Raw genomic sequence first — 15,880 nt, 5'->3', positions numbered from 1 at the left:
TCTGATCCTGCATCTTCCCATTCTGGTTGTTTTCCACCGCATCTGCTTCCATTTGCGTGGGATGCGCTGGTCTCCTCCTCGACTCTTTTGTGTTCCTCTTTTGCATGATTAAAAACACGTTTCTGTATGCAATAAACCATCACCTAGCACTGGCACGCCTGGTTTTGGGTTACAGCTTTGTTCGGGTAACAACAGCGAGGTTCTCCCTGGGTGTGAGATGCGGGTTCGAACATGTGGTGTGCGCGCCAGGGCTGGCCGCTTCCGGTTAAGTGGACGCCGGGACTTGACTGCGGCTCCTGCCCTGCAGGTAACCGGAATGGGCTGCCTGGCAAGTTTGCCCTGCCCGGGACGCCGAAGAGACCGCTTCCCCATTCCAGAGCTGGCCTCTGGCCTTCAGCGCCGCTGAGTACTGCGACACGTCCGAAAAGAAAGAGAAGGCACTCAGTTTAAAAAAAGAGATCTAGAGGACTGGGAGAAAGGGGATGAGCCAAGGGAAACTGGGACTTGCTCGTGCTTCCCCCCGAAAGCCTCAGTTCAGTGCCGGGGGAGACCCCAACGGACGGCCAGACTCCCCCAAATCCAGGGGCCGAGGAGCTGGATTTCCTGGGAAGTTCCCCGGGGACCCGAGGCAGGCCCAGCTGGGCCCCGTCTGCTCGGGACGCGGGAGGCCACAGCCGTGGCGGGAGCCCCCGCTGTGGCGGCCTCGCCCTTCGCGGCCAGGAGAAGCGGCCCCCTCCCAAGCCATCCGCGGCTTATCCTACCGGGAGACCTGGGAAACTAGCGGCCGCGAGCCCCGCCGGGCTTGCTTTCGCCGTCCCGGCCCCTTCTCCCCGGCGGGTGGACCCAGCTCGCCGTCCCGTCTGTCGGTCTCGGTTTTAGCTCCTTCGGGCGCAGGGCGCTCGCCTCCGGGCCAGGCCACCCCACCCGCCAATTCCCAAGGCCGACCCGACCCCTGCACTACGCCAGGCTGCGAGGTTTCCCAGCGACCGGCACCCCGGCCCGCGGCCGACCTGGAGGCCTTACTGCAGGGCTCGGGCGGGGCCCTCGCTCGGCTCTGGCTGGCGGCCCACTCCCGCGGGCCCACAGGCCTCGCCACCCGGCCTCGGCCTTGCCGCGGCCCACAGCGCCCTGGGCCCGGCGTCCCCGAGGCCTGAGGACTAGGCCCAGGGGGGCGGGCTGAGGCTCAAGAGAGGTCCTAGGTGCGGGCCAGGGCCGGAGCCAGCCCAGAGAGAAAGGGGGACACCCGACGAGGCAAGAACCTCAGTCTCGCCCCTGCCTGGCTCGCCAGGCTGTGAGTGGGGCCTGTTGGGCAGCGCCAGCCCCCGGCTGGGGACCCTCGGGGCAGAGACGTGAGTGCTGTTCCCGGGTAACTCCGACTGGACCCTAGGGAGTTAGAAAGCCAGATCTTTAGCCAGAGCGCCGAGGGCGCGGCGGAGAGCGCGGGCCGCCCGGCACCACGTTCCTTCTGGCAGTCCCGCCCCAGCCTCCCAGCGTCTTGCGCCTGTGGCGGCGGCAGTACGGGCCTGGGGGGACACCCACAGGAAAGGTGAGATTAGCGGCACCGTGTGGGAGAGGGGTTGAGGAAACCCACCATTATCTAAAACCTGGAGGTTTCGAAAGCCGGAACTTAATTGAGTTGATTGAATGTCTCTTCTTATCTAGGAAGGAAAGAAACACTCCCAAGGTGAAATACAAAGGGCCAAGAATCTCTGTGGGAAAGATAAAGGTTTGGGGCAACAGATCTTTGTAAAGCAAACTACCCCCACCCTCATCAGGACCTGCCCTCCAAAACGAAGCTTGTATTGCCGGCTCACTTCTTGTTAATTGCCGATACGCAGCTGAAGTAGCTCCCTGACCCCTTTGGAGGACGGCGTCATTTCAGTACCAAGTATCACCATTATTGGACTTATTAACTTCATTAAAACCGGTCTTGACTAGGAGTGGAGATCGGAACTCTCTGGATGTCTTTAAGCCAGTGCTAGCTCCCCGCCTCCTTCCCTCCCTCCGTTGCCTTCGGTCAGGGGAATTCATTTCTACTTCGCCTTTGATTCAAAGGGATTTAACTGCGTGGTCTTAGTTAAGAGAAGTTGATTGCAGAGGTGATGGAAAAATTAGTTTCAGAGGGTGCTCAGGACCTCTTCTTTCTGACCTTTTTTTTTTTTTTAAGTTTCAGGAGAGAAACTGCCAATTGCGTTATTTGCTGAGTAGCCCAATGTTTATCGTCATTATTGTTTTTAAAGAAAGGGTAATCTTTCCCTGCCCCTTGCGGGACATCCTGAAAAGCTGAAGGCAATAGTAGAAAATGGTTATTTTGGTACTGCTTTACTGTTGCAGAAGAAAAGCTGGGAGATTAAGACCCTGAATCTGGGTAAACCTCAGGCCCCAATTTAACTTCATGTAAACTACAGTATGTTGAAGGTCATCAATAGGTACTGAAAACTCTTACCATCAAATTTGGCCTCAAATGTTGGTTGCAAACTATTGCATTTCCTTTACCAGTGAAACAATTTACTTATTAGGAAAGATTACATAGAGTTGAAGAGAGCATGCGCAGCCAGGGACCGGAAAAATGAAATAGCCAGAAAACAAAATGGTTGCAACTGCTAACCTTCATTTAAAACGTTACAATCAAGAGTCACTTAATTTTGGTCAGCTGTAAGAGCTTAAGCAGCTTAAAATGAAATTAAATATTGCTTTTACCTGAGGAGCACCATGATCATTGGCCCATTTGTCTTTTCTGGTGACTGGTTTACAAAATGCAGGTACAACTGAAAAGGGACCCATTTTTTTTTCCCCCTCGGCACTTTCTTAAACACACACAAAAAAACTGACCAGGGTGCCGTATGTTCAACTACTGAAATTATAGGTTTTAAAACTTTTCTGACACTCTTTTGTTCAGAAATCATTTCTGCCTGAATTGCTTTCAGATTCTGATTACACTCCCTCTCACGTTTACCTCAGTAGTTGGAAGTTTAAAAAACAAAAAACAAAAAAAAAAAAACCCTTAACCAAATAAGAGAATAGAAACAAGAAATTCTTGTCATTCTGATGTTTTCAGAGATACTCCAATTCTCCTCCTCCCTCTTAAAAACTTGATATATTTTTAAACATACTAATAAAGTGCCTAAGAAATTGTTCAGGTTTGAGGCAGGAAGGGAAAAGCAAGGAAAACAAGATCCTATTGTCAGGCTCTCCAAACTCAATTTCAGAGCAATCCTGATGAAAGTCACAAAAAGTCTACATACCACTGTCGTTCATATCTACTTTATGCATAGATTAGCAAAAAAAGAAAAAGTAAAAATAAGTTTGCTAATTTCCTCTCTGTCCTAAGAAAAATGTGTTTTGGGAAGGAAAGACTGAATGTAGGCTTCTCATTTGTAAATAGTGGTGTAAAATTAAACTGGACCCAATGTTGTGCTAGAACCATTTTAATATAATTATACATATCTGCCAAATCCAGGAAGAAAAGGTTTATGCATATATAACTTTTCCAGTTAACATCTGCAAGCATAAACGACAATGATCTCAGTTTAATAATTCATCAGGGTCAGAGCAATTGACCAATGTCTCTTTACTGCTAGGCTTACCAACAGTAAATTACAGATGAATTCATGTCCTTTTGCTTCTCTTCTCTCACTCTCCTTGTCCAGAGACATTTTGTCGTAAAGTTTCAGTGCAGCTCACCTCCAGCCAAAGGTAATCTTTTTAGATCAGTACTCAGTTGCTCTGAATTTTGCTTATAATTATAACCTATTTAATCACAGAAGAACCCCTGCAGAGGTGGAGTTCAAGGTTGCATACAATAACAGGAGATCACAGTTTTGAAGTCTAGCACAGATTAAAAACCACAGATGTACCATTTATAAGACACACACTGATTGTCTCTTAAACTACATATTGACTCCTTATGAACATTATTTTTTAAATAAAGTAGTGCATCTAGGACAATCAGTCGCACAATTCACACAGCCCTGAAAAGTTTTTTCAGTGCCAACTACCAGTTGGTCATGAAACGTGAATGAGCTTGAGACACTGTTCATTCCTAAGATTCAACCAAGGATTGGCTAAAACATTGGAACACCTCTGCTTAAGAAGGCTATGACCTTCCCTCCCTTCCTTCACAACTTAGTTTTGTTTGATTTTATTTTTGGTGGTGTTTGGTTGCACATGGCTAGAATGCTTTTGATCACTTTGCAAATCAGGAAAACCAATGATCTAAAACTATGACAGGATCTTAGGTAGATTGGTTTGTCCATTTCGGGTTGCTGGTTGGTAGGCCCCTCTAAGTCCCTTCGTTTTTCCTTCTATGCCTCTCGGAACTTTGATCAGATGAGTCTGAGCATCATCCCATCTAACTCTTTTAACCAATGCCTGGCTAAAACTGGAATGTCCAGCCCAGTATATTTAAAAATCACCCACAAAAAGAGGTTCTACAGGTCTTCACAAAACCTGGAATTTCCACGAGGATGTCTGATCTTTATAATCCAAGCAGTCAGCATTGAAGTTAAGCTTCCAGGAGGCAGTTTGGTCCTTATAATCCAAGCAATCAGTGGTTGAGTTAAAACCCAAGCTTGAAGCTCCATATCCCTGGGTGGAAAGAGAAGCTGGGGACTGATTGAGATGGCTGGTGACTGCATTGGTACCCATGGGACTGAGTGTAGCCCCTGGTCCGGGAAGCTGGTGATGCATAGGGGTCAAATAAGATCCACAGTCCATGCCCCCAAAGTAGGAAGTTGAGCCAGCATATCCTTGACTATAACCTGAAGCCTGAGTATAGGTCATGGGATAGGACCTCTGCATGCAGGAAGAGGAGGTGGACAAGGGATCTGACAGTGGGGAGATGGAAGCTGGGCTCCAGATAGACACAGGAGCACTGCTGCTGGCAATGGTCGGGACTGAGGTGCTAGAGGGGGGAGTGAATTGGCCACTTGTTCCACTCTCTGAACTCACTTCCCGAGCTGGAGATGTCTTCTTTTTGGCAGGTCTCACTTTGTTTTGACCTCCATTCTGCTGTTGTTGCTGTTGTTGGCGGCACTTAGCTCTTCGATTCTTAAACCATACCTTGGAAGGGAAAGAAACTTCTTTAACACAGTTTTGATAACTCCTTAAGGACAACAATGGCTCCCATATTATAAATCTATCCTACATTGGCAGATCAGCTAAACACACAATTTCCCCTGCCACTGAAGACCTATTATGTGGCACTCTCATATAAACTCCTGGACTTGTAAGAAAGTTGCGGAGGCTCTGTCAAAACACTTGACGCTGCCTTATTTCTTGCCCAGAATAACATTTAAGATAATCCCCCAAATCATATAGCTAAAAACTCTCCACATCACTTTCCTATCTTATTTTGCCTCTAACACACACATACACACAGACCCAGCTATATTTTGGAATACTCTCACAGAGGAACAGGATGTATCTATGTCTTGGAGGGAAATACATGAGAAGTGAGAGAAAGCAATTCTGTTGTTACATGCTAACAGGAACAGCCTAAATTCATTTACAGTTCATCTTCCAGGAGGCAGTTGCTAATATGGAGATTGGTTGGTTCCATCACCCTTCTGTCTCTCTTAGAAAGAAAGGCTCACAAAACAAAGCTCAAGGGGAAGAAACGATCTTGTTGAAGAAAGAGGTCTGAAAGCCACTATTTGCTAAAAGCTTCTTTGTGGTAAAACGAGTGACTTACATGCACTCTGCTTTGAGCTGGGAGCACAGACCTGCTAGTCTCTGAGACTCGAGTCTGTGTCTTTAGAGTATTGCCACTCAGCACATAGACTCGGTCTCCTGTGCTGTGTTTACTGACTTACCACTTCCACCCCCTGCTGCAATCTTGACAATTCTCTTTACCAGCCCTGTTCATGTTCTGCAATGAAGGAGCTATGATTGGTGTACGAGGGGTCTTAGGAGAGAAACTACTGGCATTTTCTGGAGGACAAATCCTTAGCTGAACTTTTCAATGAGCTCTCTGTATGGGTGCTGTAACTGTGGTAAAAGTGATGCCACCAAGGCCAAGCTCAAGACCACCAACGATTTGGAGCCATTTGTTTTCTCCTAGTGAGGACTTTGGTTCAAGCCTTGCAAGTGCTCAAACTTCCTCTAACCTACTTTGAAAAGGCCCCTTTCCCAATTTGCAACCGACACTGATGTCTGTTGCTTTCATAAACATATTCTAGCTGAAGGAGAGGCCCAGGTATGTATGTGGTTTATGTGCTAAACACTTTGCAGAGAACTCTGTACAGGCCTCACTCACAAGGCAAGCTGGAGTTGACCTTCCCTCTTCAGTTTAAGGTCAAGTTTAGGGAAACTAAAACAAGAGGGGTGTCACTGGAGACATTATGTAGATATTTTATCTGTTAAATGGCTCAGAGCTAGCAAATTCTGTTCAATCCCTAAGAAGTCAAGGAAAATACATTCTTTTTGTGTTGATTTATCTAGTAAAAGCACCAGCTGTATCTATATCCTGATTCTGCCACCAAACTTAGTTACGACCTTGAGCAAGTCATTTACTCTATTTTTTCATCTGTAAAAATATTTGGACTGTCCAGAAGCTGAGCTGCTTTCACATGTACAAGTCCATGAGAATAGGAGAGGATTTCTATACAGAGGAAGGGAAGGGTTACAACACCACGTGACTACTCTTGAACTCTGCTCAAGGATGGGTCTCTGTCCACCAGCAACCTGGGCCTTGAAGACCCTTGCTTATAGGATTAAGTGGTGATGGGCAGGCAAAAAAGGACAGGAGGAGAATAGTTTCCTGGCCCCTTAGTGAGTGAAGGAGAATTTCAAGCCTTCCTTCAGTCCTCTCAAAGACCTGGGGCTCTCCACAGCCCCATACTCTGGGGAAAGGTGGCATGATCAGGAAGAATGGTTCTGCCTGCATCTGCCCTACCTGCACCCTGGACTCGGGCAAGTTGATTTTCAGTGCCACCTCCTCTCGCATGAAGATGTCTGGGTACCGGGTCTTGGCAAACAGTGCTTCCAGCACATCTAGCTGCGCCCGAGTGAACGTCGTCCTCTCCCGGCGCTGTTTCCGGGGGGTGGCTGCGGGACAAGAAGCCCAGGGCCCTTTAGGGTGGGGGAGCAGTTTCTCAGTCATAGGCGTTTCCGCGGGTTCTCCGACGCCCCTGCCCTCCACCCCGCAGCAGTCCCCCGTTCCTCACAGCCCTTCAACTGGGAGCCTACCAAAGCTCTCCCCGCCGTCTCCCCAGCCTTGCTCCCCGGGGACCCAGGACACACACTGCTTCTTTCCCCATTCATCTTGCTGTTAGGATTGCTCCAATCAGAGCATCACTTGGAAAGTTAACAAATGAAACATTTTTTAAAACACACACACACACAAAAACTTCTCCAAGATCTACCCCCAAACCACAACACAAAAAGGCTATTCCATGAAGTTAAAGGATCTGCGAGGACAGACTGGCAGCTCGAATTGATGGGGGAAATCTGGATCCTGTTCCCATGGTTTTTAGCACACCTCGGGCCTTTGTTCCTCCATCTTTAAAATGGGGACATAGTTCATACTTCTCCTTCTGGGAGGATTTTAAACAGATCTGATCGGAAAGGAAAGCACCCTCATTTGGAGGAAGTCACGCCTCTTGGGATTAAAGCAGGCTCTGGAGGTCATAGGGGAAGGCCCGGGCATGGAGGGAACAACTGCAAAGCCCGAGGGTGCTAAGGACTTACGGAGAGAAAACTCGGCTTCTCCAAGAGGACACTTCTGAGGAATTGGGCATTGAGATATGGGCAGGGGTCTTTTGCCCAAATGACAAGGACAGTAACCTTCCTCATCCCACTCTGATGCCGATCCTTATTTACTTGAATTAAGAATAAAGTGATGTGATTGTAACTGTTGCAGACCCACCTACTCACTTCTCCCAACCCCTGTTCTCTGCTTGGTGAATAAATGCCCCCCTCAGAAGGCAAACCTAGTGGAGACCTACCCTGAAGCTGGGTGGGGACAGTGTGACTGCCAACCCCTGTGTTCCATGGGAACAGGGTGTTGCATCCACGGAGGATGGGCGTGGGGAAGGGGGTTGCGGGAGTGCAGCAGGGCTCACTTACCCGGGTAGCCCACGGAGGGGTGCAGCAAGTCCATACCCGAAGTGGTCAGACTCAGCCCATTGACTGCGTAAGGCGGTTGCTTAAGATAAGACATCATGCTAAGGTTGTTTGGAGGTGCAAAGTCGGCCCAAATCGGGGGTACCCAGCTGGAAGATCTTGATGCGCCCGGGGTGGACAGGTTCAGAGTCCTTGGTGGGTGGGTTTGGAGCAGTGGAACTAAGGGCAAAGCAAACAAACAAACAGAGGGGCTGGTTTACTGCTTCGGAGGCAGCAGTTCTTCCACGTTTCACCACTAACTTAAAAAGAGCACGGGCTAGGCGAGGCAGAGGCTTTTAAAGGACTTGCAGACACTCCCCCCACCCCCATCCCCACCCCCACCCCCAGCTGCTCTGGAACTAGAGGGGATGGAGGGAGACCAGATAAACCTGTCTTCCCCACCCCCACCCTAAAGTTAAAAAAAAAAGTACCCGAAGAAAGCAATTACAATCTGCCTTCCCCAAGAACAAAACCCCACGCCTTCAAATGCACACATTGCATTCCTATCCCTACATTTGCATAGGACTCATTGGCTGGCACTAGCTAATTGTCTCAAACAAAACTTGATTGGGGCCATTTGCAGAGACAAAGAACTCTTTGGCTAAATAAATAATGCTGATAACAAAGCCCATTGGTGAGAAACAAAGAAACAATTCAAGAAATCTACCTCTCCCCAGACTGTTGCCTTTCCATGGCAGAGATTTTAATTATCTTAGCTTTTTACCACTTTCAACTGCTGCGAACCTAAAATGTCAGTGCGTTTAACATCTAAAATACCAACTTACTAAACGACAAACTTGGAAAAACCGCTCAACCACTATTATTCCACATTTGAAGTCATTTCCGGTAATCATTTTCACCTAATTAGTAGTCTGGGTAATTAGATTTCGAGGTAAGTAACAGATTTATTAGGGTTTTGGAGAACCTTGATTATATGTGTCTAAGGAACGAAAGCTAAACAAACAAGTATTTAACTTTTAATAGACACCCATCAAATATTTAAACATATTGCAAAAAAGTCTTCAAGATTGGCACAGGGCTTGCCAGAAATTGTGAAGTAAAGTTAGAATCCCACCAATCAGATAATGACGGGACCCCACATTTGTAGTGCAAGCTGCTTCCATGTTGATTTTGATGTGTGGAGGCTGCAGATCCTGCGGGAGGCAAATTTTCAGACATTTGGGTCTTCCGCAGCTGCAGCAGAGCTTCCTGTTAACTCTAACTGCCTTTTGCACATTTTAGTTTTGAAGAAAGTAGATACACAAACACCCAAAGTTGTGAAACTAATAGAATTTCTCCCTACCTTTCAAGTTTCCTACAATCCTATAAGAAAAAGAGCTCCAGGGAGAAAAGAAAGGAAGAAAAAGAAAAGTTATTTACTTTCTTCAGCTGTGTTACCCCCCCCCCCCCCCCACGCACCCCAGCAAAGAGATTCAAAGTAGATGTTAATATAGACTGGCAGTTTGCAAGTCTGGCCTTTATTTTCCTAAAATGTGGCACTTATATGCAAGGATCTCTACTTTGAAACTTTGATACCATGAGAGATTGCTTCAAAATGGCGGATACAAGATAAAGGTCTTACTGAATTTAAAGGACTCCGGGTTTTCATATTTAGGTTGCTTAAGACAGCAAGACACAAAAGTCCATAAATGAAACTCAGTAACTGTAACTTCTTTCTGATTTAAATTCAGAGCACAAAAGTCATACTTTTCTACCCCAAGATCTAATTTAATGTAATTTTATAAATGTCTTTCTTGAAGGAGTTTGTATTATCCTCAGTAAAACTAATTTAGTTACTCCTACAATACAGACTTCATGTTTTTGCATTGTCTTTTCAAAATGCTGTTCTTTGGAGGCTGGGAAAATAAACAAAAACCTTCAGCTTAGAGGCTGTTTAAACACATATACGACTGCTTTAAAATACAGTTGTATATGTGTTTAAACAGCCTCTATACTGGAGATTGGAGATTTTTTGTTTAATCGTACTACCTTGCAAAGTTCTGAACTACAGTACTATAGAGAATCGTAAAATCATGTCAGGTGTACCCTTGAGAAATATGGAAATGTTTTTACATGTAGAGCTCTCACCAAATTAGAAATGCCTGACACATCACACAATAAAGTAGCACATTCCAACATAAAAAGCAGTAACACGCAGAAAGCACCAGGGCCCAGATCCTTCCAGGGGCTCCTTTGCTCTTACCATTGCACAATGGCTAAAATTCTCGGAATAGACTATTTTCATTTTTATTTCTGGATCCACCTTTAAAAGGAAAAGAGGAAAACCAAAAACCAAAACTAAGAGATTCTCTCCACAACTGGCCTAGTATGCACTCTGCATAGGAGGCATGGGCCCTTCAGTCTAACTTTCAAAGCCCTTCTCCAATCTCGCAGCGGGGTCCAGAAGGGGGAAAAGAAATGACTTTTGAAAAATCCACGCCTCACTATGACTGCTCACGAGGTGACCTCTGGAGAACTCATACCTAGAAGCTGGCCGCGGTCGCGCGGCGAGTCCCGGCAGCCGGTCGGCGACCGCACCTCCAGGCGCGAGTGCCTGGGTCCCGCGTCCCTGCCCGGCAGCCCGGCAGCCCCGCAGGCCTGGCGCCCGAGGTCCCGCTCCACTGCCCGCGTCGCCCGCGCAGCCTTATATCTAACGGTCAATTCGTGCAATCTGTCGCTTCCCCCTCCCCCACGCCTTGTTTTTTTTTTCTTCCAAGAAGCCCATCTACCAGTTGCTGTGTCCTCGCTCAACAATAATTACCTCGTCCAAGAATTAATTATAATAAATGTTTTCTTGATAAACTAACGAGATAATCCGAGGGGCACACGTCCCTTAATTACAGGCCGCCATGCTCCGCTCTGCTTCTCGTCCGGGCTGATTAATTTTCTGCATGATGGAAAGGAAACAAAACTACGCGGACTGGCGACTGGCCTGCGGCTGGGAGGACGACGAAGAGGAGGAAAGAAAGAAAAAGGAGACGTGTGGGCACCGCGGAAAACGGCCGGCGCTGGCCTCTCTCCGGCGAACTCGAGTGAAAGTTTCTGGTCTCGGGGAATCAAATAACTCTGCCACCCGCGAGGGAGGGAGGAAGAAACGTGCCAAAAGGGTTGGCCTTGACTATTAATTATCGTTGGGAGAAAGCCCCGGTGTTAGCGCTGAGGTCTGGGTGTCTACCTTACTCTGGGGGGAGGAGTTTCCTCTCCTACTCCCCTCTCTGTTGCTAATAACTTTTGTGCCTGGAAAAAGTCTCGAGCTGAGCAGGAGAAATCCTGACCCCCGAAGCTCTAGAATGGGGGGGGGGGCGGGGGCAGATAATTTCTAGGAGCCACTTCCCCGTCCCCTCCCCAAGCAATCCACCACCGCAGGGTCAGCGCCGCTCGGCCTTCCCTGCCGGCGCACCACTTCGTCTGTGTAGGAGGCAAAAGCCAACTAGATGGAATCCTGACAGAGGACTTGGGTTTCCAAAAATGTGTCCCGAAATCGGGCATCGATTTCAAGAGTCACTTAAATGCAGCAACGCAAAGACTTCTTAGGAGTTTGCAGCGCGACCCGTCGCCCGCGCCTGGAGCTGGCAGGGACCTTCGGATGGTTCTCACTGGGCGGACCCAGGGCACAGGTTGGGCCTCGGCGAACCCCTCCCGGGCCCCCGCCCGGCCCCGACCCACAACACCTTATTGTCCCCGAGCCTGGGAAGAGGGTGCGCGAGCGCGCGGGCGAGCCCTGTGGCTCCCCGCCAGAGAACAGCTGAGGGGCCGCGGTCCCAGCGGGAGGATTCCGGTCCCTGGCCTGGCCGCGGCCTCGGGCAGAGCAGGGGCCACTCGCTGCCACTTCTGCCGGCTCCAGGTGCTCGCGGAGGGCTACGTGGGGCTGGCCGCGAACCGTACACGGCACAGTCAAGTTGAAAAACCACTCTTCACGTTCGCTCGGCCTGGTGATCAGGGTCGGGGACCCCGACAACCAGGGGTTGGGAGGCTGCGTAATTACAACCCAGGGTGGTTTGCATTTTGGGGCGTGGTGGGTATTTAAACACAAAAAGGAGATCTGGAAGCGTTTGGGAGAAACAGAGAACCGAGCTGTGCTAGGCTGAGGGAGAGGAGGCCAAAGAGAGCAAGCAGTGAGCGCCGGAGCAACCAGAAGCCAGCGCTCCCAGCCTCCTCGGTTATCCGCTCCGGTTTCCGCTCACGTTCATCAGGGGCCGACAGGGGCTCGAGCGGCGGCCCCCGGCCCAGGCCGACCGGCAAGCGAACCGGGCTTCCGGCGCGCGGGCCCAAGAAGGCGCCTGGCTTTTTATTATTGTTGTTTCAATCCATCCATCTAGTTATATTTGCATCTTTTTGTCTCGGACTCTGAAAAGGTCCCTGGGATCCATCCAAACGACCCCAACCCGATCTGGGGGCCAAAACGCAAAGATCGCGGGGAGAAGCCCAGAACGGCGTTGACATAAAAACAAAACCACAAACAAAACCTTCCAAAACATCCCAGATTACACTCGCAGCGTTTCGACGACGTTTTGCAGAAGCGACGACCCCCAGGAGCACGCTCTCTGCCTCTTTCTCACTACCGTTCTCATCTCTAGATCACGTTTTTCTTTTTGCAACGATCATTATTGCACCTCAAAATTTGTAAGAGAAAAAAAATACATCCGCCTACGGAACTCCACGTTCGCAGAGGGGCATCGGTCGGTCTATTGGAGGTACTGGGTGATGGCCGACAGACTCGGGGACACATACATATGGATATAGACAAGACAGACGGACACTTACCTTACAGCCTCATGGGAGGTTAGAAAAAGTCAAATATCCTTTAAATTCCAAATAGCCAGCTATCCTAAAAGAAATCAAGAGTATTGAGTTAGAAACCTTGCAGTCTTCACCCTTCCATGAAAAGTGAAACACAACCAAAAAAAAATTTTTTTTTAAAGAACAGAAAATGAGGCAGGAGGCTGGAGTTCTAAACACGCGTGGGCCCCTCTGCAATACATACAAAGTAGATGTGGTGAGTGAGGGCTGTTCTAGCAATTTTTATTTTTAATCACAGTAGAGGCTGAGTTGGAGCTGAGGTCGGTCCCGCTCTCAGGGAGATTTGCTGAGAAAGCGCCTCTCTGGCAACTTTTTGACGCAAACTCTCCAACCAATGGCAGGGAGAGAATGATTGACACATCTAAGCCAGAGGGAAAATAATAAAAACACACAACAGGGGGAGGAAAACAGGCCGCTGCTGCACGGGGGGACGAGCAGGCAACAAATCCAGGCCTCCGACATTACCAGAATGTTCTTTAAAGACACTGAGCTTTGCTTAAAATACACATTATGGGCCGGAGCATGTGAACTAATTGTATAATTAAAGTGATGGACAGGGAGTTCTTCTCTTACCCTCTTTTCCCCTGCTTCTTTTACTCCGTAATTTCCTTTCCCCTCATTCTTTTTGTTTTTTGTTTTTAGGGAAGGGAAGAAAGGAAACCCATGCAATGGAAGATGGAAGATAAAAATATTTAAGTAAATGCTGGAGAAGGGCGGGGAATAGGGAGTGACTGGGTTATCACATTCAACCCCAGCAATAAGTGTGTGGATGACAGGCAGAAAGTAAGTCAGACTGAAACTCAAAAACACTACTATACCGTCTCATACAGGGCCAGAACACGCTGACTGCCAGAAAGGGTAAAGGAGGGAGGCCTGGGAGTGCGATGTGAGCATGTACGGAAAACAGAGACAGAAAGATACACAAGTCCAAGAACAAACTATTTTCTAAAACTCTAAAACTCTTCTCTATTCCCTAAGCCCTTATAAATATCCTTACACATATAAAATAAATGATCCCCGAGTGAGAGACCCGGGCTTCTGGTAGGCGCCTGGGGTTTTTTGGGAATTGAGAAACCCACGACAGACTGCAGGGAACATGAACCCCGGAATCTAATCCCAGGACCCATTTAGGGGAATTAGCTGGGGCCACATCGGGCCTCGAGGATGCGAGTGTGAGGTCGACAAGATATCGGGAAAGGGAGCGAGCGAGGGAGGCTCCCGTTGGAAACAGCTTCTATGTTAGAACAAACGCCACCAAACGCCCGACACTGCGAGGCCTGGAGCTAACTGGGATGGCGCCGCCCAAGCCCCGGGCTGAGAGCCGGGAGACTGGGAAGTGATGGGACCTGGGGACCCGAGCTGGAGAGTGCTATCCCTAGCCCAACTTTTTTGCCTGGCACAGAGTGCAGGGACCGGACAGGTTTCAAACGGATCCGAGTCCCTAGAAAAGCAAAAACAGACTGGGCGGAGTATGGGGTTGGGGGGTGGCTAGTGGAACTGCTGAGTGTGTGTGAATAAGGGGGGTGGGGGTGGGAGCAGAAGGCAGCTCTTCCTTCACAACACCCAGTGCAGGAAAAGAAAAATAAAATCTCTTCCTAAATACCCCACCCCCCGCCACCCACCCACCACCAACTACCATCACTACCACGGCTAGTGAGCCCAAAGAAACAGCTCGCTGCTTTTAATTTGGGGACCTATGTTAATGAAGTTGGTAATTAATTCGTCGCTTTGTTGTCGGTTCTTATACTGTATGTGTAATCAAATGTGGCCGTCCTTGGGATTTACAGCAATTAACGAATTACGGGAGTGCGCACGAGGCAGCAAGCCCTCAGCAGCCGGGCTGGGCTCCGGCTCCTGCTCGGCCTGGGGCTGAGGACTCCGCGGCCGCGGCCCCCGTCACAGGTGTCTCTAGAGCTTTGGGCCCTGGCGGCCCCTCGAGCCCCCGAGGTTCCCGGGGCCCGCCCAGCTCCTTCCCGGCCCTCTGCAACAGCTCCAGTCAGGAGACCCGCTGGCTGTCACGTTCCCAGGAGTCAAGACTTTCTAGGGGCCCGGGCGGGGGAGGGGGGGAGGGTGAGTACGGACCTCTTTTTCTCACCCCACCCCCACTATACTGAAATACCTGGCGACCGCCCCCGAAGCCTTTAATGGGGATGGTGGTGGGGAGGGGGTACCAATGCCCCAGGCGTTATGACCCTCTTGGCGCTGGCTGTCGGAGGCACTGGTTGGGTGCGCTTGGTCAGAGTCACGATGCTTTCGATGAAGGAAAGGCAAATCCACCCCGATCGCCTGAAGCAGAGTCTCCTTCCTACCCCTAGAAAAGACAACGTTTCCCCCAGTTTGATCACAATGATGCTTAAAGCATAAAAGAGCCGCAGAAGAAAAATGAACGTTGTGGATCTGGCAGAGGGGAAGGCCGGAGGGAGGCCTCGGGGACAGTGAGCTTAGGGTGGGATGGAGAAATATCAGAACACGCTCTTGTGAGCTCCACCAAGTAAACCATTTTGGGCTGGGAGATCCATCTGCTGTAGGGTTCAGTGTCCAGGGAAACCTTTCAAGCCCGATGTAGAGGTTTGCAATGTCCTCCCAGATGGCGAGGGCAGCTGAATCTCCCTAAAAATCCCCCTGTTCTATTTGACAGGGGCAGATTTATGCGTGGTGGGGCGTGAGAGGGTTTTGCCCTTCCAGCGGCCGGCAGCAGACAGCTCCCGCTTCTCCTTTGCACTCTAGTCTAATAACTTCGCAGAAATACCGGGCCAATAAACTACGAGTTGGAAATGGACAGTGTTAAATAAACAAGGGTCTCTTTAAAATTCTCATCCACTTCAGATGTCTAAAGTAAGATTGTGATGATTTTGTCACGGTTTGGTAAATTTACCCCTTTAAGAGGCTTTCATAAATCCCAGAACACACCTTCAGCCAGATTTGAATATAGATTTAGGTTTTAAAACCCAGAAGCTGGAAACACTGCTTTATCAAA

At 49.0% G+C, this 15,880-nt stretch overlaps 1 protein-coding gene across 6 annotated transcripts; it reads right to left on the bottom strand.

Moving 5' to 3' along the window:
• Positions 1-2,591: 2,591 nt before the first annotated feature.
• On the bottom strand, positions 2,592-13,191 carry OTX2 (orthodenticle homeobox 2). Of its 6 annotated transcripts, XM_023229884.1 has the most exons (6): positions 13,088-13,191; positions 12,868-12,931; positions 9,407-9,426; positions 8,068-8,283; positions 6,896-7,047; positions 3,413-5,061 (listed from the first exon to the last, which is right to left on the bottom strand). In XM_023229884.1, exons 4-6 carry the CDS (start codon positions 8,162-8,164, stop codon positions 4,441-4,443), a joined length of 870 nt encoding a protein of 289 aa, XP_023085652.1. In that variant the 5' UTR covers positions 8,165-8,283; positions 9,407-9,426; positions 12,868-12,931; positions 13,088-13,191; the 3' UTR covers positions 3,413-4,440. The 6 variants fall into 6 exon arrangements, with proteins under 6 accessions (XP_023085608.1, XP_023085644.1, XP_023085636.1 ...); XM_023229840.2 differs by lacking the exon at positions 9,407-9,426 and having other exon boundaries at positions 2,592-5,061; positions 6,896-7,071; XM_023229876.2 differs by lacking the exon at positions 9,407-9,426 and having other exon boundaries at positions 2,592-5,061.
• Positions 13,192-15,880: the final 2,689 nt, after the last annotated feature.

The sequence above is a fragment of the Piliocolobus tephrosceles genome, chromosome 6, assembly GCF_002776525.5.
Source record: "Piliocolobus tephrosceles isolate RC106 chromosome 6, ASM277652v3, whole genome shotgun sequence".
Lineage (NCBI taxonomy): Eukaryota > Metazoa > Chordata > Mammalia > Primates > Cercopithecidae > Piliocolobus > Piliocolobus tephrosceles.
This window is presented reverse-complemented; position numbering and strand designations above follow the sequence as displayed.